The sequence below is a fragment of the Notothenia coriiceps genome, unplaced genomic scaffold (genome assembly GCF_000735185.1).
Source record: "Notothenia coriiceps isolate Sejong01 unplaced genomic scaffold, NC01 NC01_scaffold00012620, whole genome shotgun sequence".
In the NCBI taxonomy this organism is placed as follows: domain Eukaryota; kingdom Metazoa; phylum Chordata; class Actinopteri; order Perciformes; family Nototheniidae; genus Notothenia; species Notothenia coriiceps.
Genome location: NW_011345321.1, coordinates 609,971 through 618,781, shown reverse-complemented (window position 1 = coordinate 618,781; position 8,811 = coordinate 609,971). Strand labels below are relative to the sequence as shown.

The 8,811-nt window shown below is 41.5% G+C and overlaps 1 protein-coding gene across 1 annotated transcript in view; it reads left to right on the top strand.

The window, feature by feature from the left end:
• uggt2 (UDP-glucose glycoprotein glucosyltransferase 2) overlaps window positions 1-8,811 on the top strand; it is a 38,420-nt gene that overhangs the window by 7,771 nt on the left and 21,838 nt on the right. The window contains exons 14-23 of the mRNA XM_010773578.1: window positions 362-481; window positions 833-918; window positions 1,053-1,188; window positions 1,477-1,608; window positions 1,720-1,884; window positions 2,447-2,570; window positions 2,670-2,768; window positions 3,555-3,649; window positions 5,077-5,286; window positions 8,370-8,501. Of these exons, the coding sequence (XP_010771880.1) occupies window positions 362-481; window positions 833-918; window positions 1,053-1,188; window positions 1,477-1,608; window positions 1,720-1,884; window positions 2,447-2,570; window positions 2,670-2,768; window positions 3,555-3,649; window positions 5,077-5,286; window positions 8,370-8,501 (1,299 nt within the window). The remainder of the gene's footprint in view (window positions 1-361; window positions 482-832; window positions 919-1,052; window positions 1,189-1,476; window positions 1,609-1,719; window positions 1,885-2,446; window positions 2,571-2,669; window positions 2,769-3,554; window positions 3,650-5,076; window positions 5,287-8,369; window positions 8,502-8,811) is intronic.

The following is an 8,811-nucleotide window of genomic DNA, read 5'->3' as shown; positions in this document are numbered from 1 at the left end:
CGTTTTTATATACTTTCTGTGTTGAAGTCTGCTGGTGTATCTTCATTATTGTCATGACGACGGTGTAAGTATGTTGCGTATGAAAAGCTTAGATCGCAGGTTCCTCAACAGTCTGTCTTCACGCGGATGTTAGTATTTTTTGATTTCTTTGATGGGTACAATGTCACAAAAGCGCATTGAGCACCAGGAAAAGCGCTATATAAATGAAATGTATATTATTATGATAACCATTTGAGAAATGTAAGCACAATGTAGAAAAACACCATTCAGAGATATTTCTACTCTAGCTGATCTGTTACTTGTATTTAACTGACGAATATCACATGTTCTCACATTCCGTCTATCTTCATGCCCTTTCCAGTGGATAAACGACATAGAGAACGACCCTCCCTACCACAGCTGGCCGCGAGGCGTTCAGGAGCTCCTCAGAGCCACTTTTCCAGGAGTCATCCGGCAGATCAGACGCAATTTCTTCAACCTGGTGAGTCCCCCGATGGCCCGAAATGCTGCAGGGTAGTGGCGATAAAGAGTGTGGAATTGAGAAAGGTCTCCATTGTATTGAAACTGTAAAACTCTTCAGATGCGTCTCACTCTTTTCTGCTAGACAAGGTCAATACAAAAAATGGAATCGTGGGTTTCTTGCAATCCTAACATTCCAGTTAGTACATTCAGAGAAATGGAATGCTGAGTACATTTTGAATACCTAACATGTGTATTATCCAAACTGTGTTTTGTTGTGTCTGCTCAACTCTTATTCATTTATGATGCGAGTTGAATAAAGGTCATATGGAAAGGTATCATGATTCAGATTTGACGACGCCTCTGTTTTTAGGTGCTGTTCCTAGATCCAGTACGGGAAGAAAGTGTTGAGCTGGTGAAACTAGCAGAGCTATTCTACAAGCATAAGATCCCACTGAGGTTGGTGCTGTTATTTCTCACACCTCCACAGCTGTGTATATGGTCCACCCTTAGCATGTATAACCTTAACCAGGTAGTGATTCTCATTTCACCTGCAAATTGAAAACTTGTTGTGTCCCCCCCCCCTCCTGTAGAATTGGATTTGTGTTTGTTGTCAACACCGAGGATGAGATTGATGGCGCCTCAGACGCAGGGGTTGGATTTTACAGACTGCTGAACTACATCGCAGACGAGTATGATTTATCCCAGGCTCTGATATCCATGGTCTCAGTAAGTAGATCACATGTCTACATTTGTATTGTTTTAGAAAGCAGTTTTTTAACAACATCTAATCCAAACAAACTCCACGCCAGTTCAAATCTCTTCGTGCCTCCGAAGTCAGTTATGTTATTGTGCCTTGTGTTCCCGTGGTGTTTGAGACATTATTGATGAGAGAGATGAGTCAGTTGGATTTTGCCTCTCCTAACATCTCACATTGAAATAGCCACTGTTTGGAACTATTGACAGTTCCAGGTGTCTGAGACGGTGAACTCCATCTGACTTTCCACTCTCCTACAGTTATACAACAAAGTAGATGTCGGGGAGACGCTGTCTGTTGACACAATCTCTGATTACCTCAAGAGAAAATTCCCTAAAACCGACGCTGAAAGGATTCTCAGTGTAGAATCTGAGTACGATGACAAAAGAAAGGTAAGCATACAGAAACGAGCTCTCCTTTTTACATGAACTGCTTGTAAGAATGAATCAAAAACTAATAATCAGGAGCAGCCAAAGATGTAATCATTGATTTGTGTGCTCCAGGAGGGTGCCTTCTTCTACAAAAGGAGTGGCCTTGGTGCCCTCCCGTTGGCTTTATTTAATGGAGTCCCCTTGAGCCCCGAAGAGATGGATCCAGAGGAGCTGGAGACCATTATCCTGCAGCGCATCATGGACACCACCAACGCCTTCCAGAGAGCTGTCTTTATGGTACCACACTAAATCTTCGACAGAATCTGTACAGAAAGTGACTCACGCTTCATGTACCACCTGCCAGACCTACATCTCTCTGAGCCAGCAGTAGAACATTTAGATAAATATAGAAAATGATACAGTATTAATGAAATGAAGTAGAGAAACCATAGATAAGTGCACCATTAGCAGTTGGTCTATAGTTTGCATACAAGTAATATATATCTTATTTATTTGCCCCTTTTGTTTGTTTGTTCACCATGTAAAGCGGCCTTGGGTCCCTTGAAAGGCGCTATACAAATCTAATCTATTGTTATTATTATTATTGCCAGGAATTTCTATTTGAGAGTGGTCTATTGCAGAATATATGATCAAACTGAGCTAATCCTGTGTGCTAAACATAATTGGGTAAATCTTTAAACATTGTAATTTGCACTTTTACATTTATAGTTTATACCTTTTCCTTCCTAGCCCTCAACATTATAGCTTTAGCAGACGCGTGCATCACTGTTAACTTTTTAGAAGTGCGGAACAGGCAAGATCCAGTATGAATGTATGGATTGCTGTTCTCTCTCTACAGGGTCAGTTGACTGAGGGCTCCGATGTGGTGGACTATCTAATGGAGCAGGCCAACGTGGTTCCCAGGATGAACCCTCTTATTCTAAGCACTGAGCGGAAATACCTCGACTTCACTGCCAAGCCAGGTGCCCTGTACATCCTAAACTATTTATTATTGATTCCTTGCTTAGGTTCCTCTCATTTCCTCCTAACACTCCCAACTCCTCCACTTCCTTGCTTTGCAGTTGTCGATGAATGGGAGGACACCACTATGTTTTCATACTACGACTCCAGAGACAAAACGGCAGTGGTGGCCAAGAGAATGAAATACTTTACAAATAACGGTAAGAAGTTGCTTGTTATTGAAATCTTGGCTCCTAATGAACTCTTGCAGAAGAAAACACGTGATTTAATTTCCACAATGACTTGCAACAATTCAAATCATTAACTCAAGCATCTGAATTCTTTCCTCTGTGGACCAACCACTCTTCATTTACATGTTGATTTCTGTAAAATAAGCATTATCTGAACAAGAAGTAATCCTTCACGGCTTTACTGATCTATGAAAGTGTGAAATTGACCTTTTGTAAAAGCCGGCTGTGCCTCCAGTAAGATAATTGCTGGGTCTGCTGACTGGCTGTGGGCCGACACTCTAAACGGTCAGAGCTGCATTTCACTGCTCAGGCCTGCAGTGTGGCTGTCTCAGCGAGGATGAGGAGGCTGATTGCCATCCTCCTCTGTGGACTAGCTGATCGGCTGCTTGCTTTTCTGACTGACTGACTCACTAACTGGGGGGGGGTGATAACTGTGACAGGTGGCACACTTCTCCACTCATACACTGAGCTCTCTGCCAGATGCCTCAGTCCCTCTCACCTTCAAAACAAACTGAACATTCCTAATTCCCCTTTTCACTTTCCATCGGATTCTCATCATCATGAGCCAACCCTAAGAAGCAGCTTTCAGCTTCTATGCTCAACAGATCTAGAATAAACTTCCTGAAGACAGGAGGTTAGCCCTAACCCTGAGGCTCAACACTTTTTCTGTTTAACTGCTGCTTTTCCTAAGGTCATTTATTTGCATTAATATGATTTATATTCCAGCACACTTTGTGTTTTGCTCTTTTACCCTAGATGAGGATGGGATGAGTGCGGTGACCATGTGGATAGTCGGAGATTTTGAGGAGATCTCAGGAAGAAAACTTTTATTAAATGCTCTAAAACATATGGTGAGTATCATGGCTGTTCCTCATTCTTTCAACCAATCATTAACTTTCCAATAGGGACCACTTGGGAAGTCACACATTGACCCACCGTACATATATATACCGTAATTTTCGGACTATAAGGCGCACCTGAATATAAGCCGCAGCAGCTAAATTGAATGATGTGTACATATATAAGCCGCACTGGACTATAAGCCGCAGGTGTTTTAATGTTTAATTACCATATGTAAGGGTTCGTGCACAGAGGGGATTGTCGGGAAAGAGATGGCTGTTTAAGGAAGCTCCCATTTATTAACATTTCAACAAACAAGTTGCATATTTGCATAACGTATTCAAGTGTTACCATTTAGTGCAATAGTAGCTACAGAACATGTACTGTGCTGTGTAAACTGTACTGTATCACAAAGCGTTTCAGACACACAAACTTTTCAACTTTCAAACTTAAACGGTGCGCTCCCAGCGCACGTACCGGCAGTGATCTACAGCAGCGGTTTTCAACCAGTGGTACGGGGACAAACTGTCTCGCTCTCGTAATGTCTGTCTGTCTTGCTCTCGTTCTGTCTCTCGTACCACTCTCGGTTCCACTTTTACTTTTGCGCGCTACCTGTCTCACTCTTTTCCGGCCTCCAGCTTTTCCTGCTGGAGCCAGCGCTTAAGTGGGGTCCGCGGACCGGCCATAGAGCCCATAGAGTTAAAGGTGGTGGACTGTAACCTGTAAAATTTAGGAGGTCCCCTAGTGGCCGTTAGCTGTAAAAATCCATAGATTAGCCGCACCGTTATATAAGCCGCAGCGTCGAAAAATGGGAAAAAAGGCGCGGCTTATAGTCCGAAAATTACGGTATGTGTTATATGTCGGTTGTTGTGCGTTTGAAAGCATACATACTGATATTATTGGAGTGAAATCAATTTACATTACTAATGAAACATTTTTTGTAATTAAGTTTTGACAATATATTACAGGCCTTAATCTAATTTAACTCAATCAATAACCTTTTTCACATTGGTCTTTCTTTGACACCAATTTTGATGTGACAAAACTGTACATCTAAACCTCACTTACAAGCAGGAGAGATAAAGTGCATTTGTATTTTGTGTGAACTGCTTAGTGCAGAGCTTTATGACCTACAAATAGGGACATTTCCCTTGAAAATACATTACTCTCAAAAATCATCAATCCAGATGCTTCTACAATGAAATATTCCCTTGTTGACACACTATGGATGAAATAAGCTTAAAGGCATTTTTCTTTTATCATGAAAAAAGATTCTTTGCTGATAAAATAAGCAGACCATGAGAAGCCTTTCCGGTTACTTTTAAGCAATCCGCTTCCTCTCGTCCCAGAGTTCTCAGTCAGTGACACCTGGGGACTGAGAAAATAAGGGAATCTGTGATATTTTCTGAATTATATCTCTGCTGTGTGTGTGTGCAAGCAGAAGGCCAGCCCTGGAGTGCGAGTGGGGGTGATAGATAACCCCAGCGGAAAGCCCAGCGAAGATAACAGCGTGCTGTACCGGGCTATCTGGGCCTCTCTCCTCACCCAGAAGAACAAGGCTGCAGCAGAGTTTGTGCAACAACTTGTGAAAGACGAGAGCAGCCAGCTCCTCCAACAGGGGACCAAGATAAAGGACCTACTGACGCAGGTAAAGGATTGATTCAGGAGTGCACTTATCTCCGTTTCGTCAGATCCGAGATATATGATTCCAGATATTTAATGTGCCTTATATATTTCATATTTCAAAATGGAATCCGTTCAGATCATGTATTGTTTGCCATTACATAAAATATCATGACATTCATAGCCTGGTTTTCTTAGGTAGTTTCTTACTTGGGAAATAATAACTTAGTAATTTTAAATCAAAGCACTACCACGTTTAGACTTTATTTGACCAAAGCTCCTGTGGCTTCTCTTTAAAGATGGAGCGGATTTTGTAACGGAAAACTAAAACTAGGGATGTCCCGATCACCTTTTTTTGCTCCCGATCCGATTCCGATCATTTGATTTTGACAATTTGCCGATACCGATTTTTCCCGATCCGATCTTTATGCAATGCATTGAGAGGAAAAAAAACATTCAAGTTGTCCCTTAAGGTTATTTTTTTATTTAAATTGGATATTCTATCCAACATGGATATAGCTTCTTTTTTTCACAGCAGCATTGGATCAGTTCAAAAAAATCCCGATCCCCGATTTTTTTCTCCCGATTCCGATCCTTTGAATATCACGTGATCGGCTCCGATCCCCGATCACGTGATCGGATCGGGACATCTCTAACTAAAACATATAAATATTTTTAAAATCACAGAGGTATCAAACAAAAGTTCTGCTATGGTATACTGTTGGCACCAACAATCTAAATCTTAGAGTTAATGTAATTGGTGTAATTAATGGTCTGAGTGAAATATCTCATATTATATTGATATACATCTGTATTCATGTAATTCAGATTTGGTATTGGTAATCCTTCTGGACAAAAAGAAAAGCCAAACCCTGAAAATAATTTCCGAATGGCGTCTGATCACACACATCTACGCATTTACAATCACACTGCTATGAGATTATGCTTACATTTTCCGAGTTATTTATTCTGGGCAACATGAGCACATTGTGGTGTAATTATGGAGTGTTATTTGAACCTGTGTGAGCTTACTTTATTAGCAAGTAGCATAACCAAGATGACACATCCATGCTGGGTTTGGAGCATGTGTGATCTGCCTCCTGACTGAAATGTTCTCACTCTTCGTATAAGAAGGATATCGGCAAATGAGATATTTCTCATCCCTGCCACCACAATGTGCTGTAATGTTTATTTAGGTCATACAGGTATACAGCAATGTTCTGATGCTAATGGTCGAGGCTGACTTAGAAAATTGAAAATGATAACCTGCTTTGTTAAACACATGAAGGCCTTTTAGCGTAGGTGGAGGCCAACAAATCAAACTACCGGTACTCAAAATGTATCAATTTGACAAGTGAGATACCATCACGTTATTTATAGATATGAGGGGCGCGGTGTGGGTGATAAAGATAACATCTGCAGTTGCACGTGCAATTTAAAAGGACCATATTGATATATTTTTTGGTAATTCATTTTCTAGAAATTCAATATATAAACAATTTATAAACGAAACCACATGTAAATATCGGTTTTAGAATAAACCAGTGTGAGAAGTAGAGTACCTGAGGTACTTCATCACATTGCTGCACAGTCCTATAAATCCAATGGCGCCATAAAACAGTCCTGCTCATTGATTTGCAACATTGCCTGTCACGGACTAATACAACCAGAGATATGAAAGCGATAGCTACCCAAATATAAACAGTAAGCTCCAACCGCCAACACATTCATATTGAGTTATTGTACATAGACCTGTATCATCCAACCCTGAAAGATATGCAGGACTACAACACCGGTGTTACTGTGTGTACAGTTAGAAATCAAATATTTTTGATTAGTTGTTTTTAAGTGAATGGTGTATCTCTGCAAAATGGGAAGTATTTGATTGGACACTGATAATTGATAACCTTTTTAAAGCAGAATTGATGAACATAATGACAAAAATGAGGAAAACAAAGGTTGGATATATCCACTTTTAAAGAGATTCATCTGCCACTGCTTTCTTGATTCAAATGCACAGTCAGGGGAAATGGTGATTGATGAGCCCATCTTCTCGTTCCCCTCCTGAACATCAGCTAAAAGAATACATTTAGGGCACGCACAACGCTCCACAGCCTGTGGATGCCACTCAGTTCCACTTGGTCTGTCACAGGGCCAGTACAAGACGGGCTCCACATGCTGAGTCTTTCATATAAAGTGCCGGTGGATACCTGGTCTCCGGACCTGACGAATAGCCGAGCTCCTGTTCACCGTTCAGGCCTGTGTAAAAAGTCACATGTGTTCAGCCAAGCCTGACCATCACTCTGCCGCTGTGAGCAGTCTACAGCCACTACTTTTCTCCATGCTCTAGTGTGCAGTATCCACCCACACAGCTTTACACACAAGAAAACAAATTCTCATGCTCTAATCAACAAATCAGCTGACAGGAGTGCTCCCATCTCTTCCATCAGGAATAAGTCATACAGCACAGGTTACATCTGGGACCACCCATAACAAACTGGCCTTCAATTATACCAGCCGTAAACAATGGGGAGAGAATAGGCTGGAAATAGCAATGAAAAGATGGGTAGGAGGTGGCTGTGTGAGTTGAGACCCAGAGTCGAGGGATATGAGTTTATTATTGGCTGCCAGACAGACTTGCTGACTGGATTGTGCTGACGTTATTGGTATTTCACCTGTTCTCCTGAGGAGGGATGTGGGAGAAACTAATAACCTGACTCCACAAACCAGCCACACTCCCACACCTAATTTGTTATGGACAAATATGGCCGAGGCTTAATTAAGCGTTTGTTATATTAATTACAAATGGATTAATCTCATTTTCACACATGTGCATTTCTGACAGCTCGGCCCTGGCTGAAGTAGTCCTTGTTTAGAAACTGCAGTGAGTGCGCTGAAGCAAGACATCAATGATGTTGTGAATAATGTTTTGGCCTCACATACATCACTCCTAAGGCCAATGCATCACTCGGATGTTGTTTTGGACAGGCTGTAAAGGGAGAAAGGTCCTTGAGCTAGTCTATTGGATCTTGCAGCACATCACAAATTCAAATCTGAGCCAATCAATTTATCTAACATCCTAAACAAACATTTGTTATTCTGCTCTAGGGCATGGACGTTGATGCCTTTGAGAAGAAGTTCAACACATTGGAAGTGGATTTTATTCGTAGTCAGCAGCTGTTTTGTCGAGACGTCCTGAAGCTGAGCCCAGGACAGGGAGCAGTGATCAGCAACGGCAGGGTGAGTGGGCTTCAAATAAGCATTGCAAAAATATTGATCTCTGTATGTCTCCCTAAAAAGTCGAACAGACCACAATATGTTTGAGAGTAAGGTAAAGTGTTGGTTAAATATTTCTGGTGTTCTCAGAGTGCTTCTTTAGTACTGTCAAATCAGCATGAATGTTTCTCAAAGGTCACAGGTGGCCCACACTGCACTGTGCGTGTGTGTGTGTGTGTGTGTGTGTGTGTGTGTGTGTGTGTGTGTGTGTGTGTGTGTGTGTGTGTGTCGTCTCTGAGTTCGTCGTAGTGGTAGTAGGTCTTAGTACGTAGTA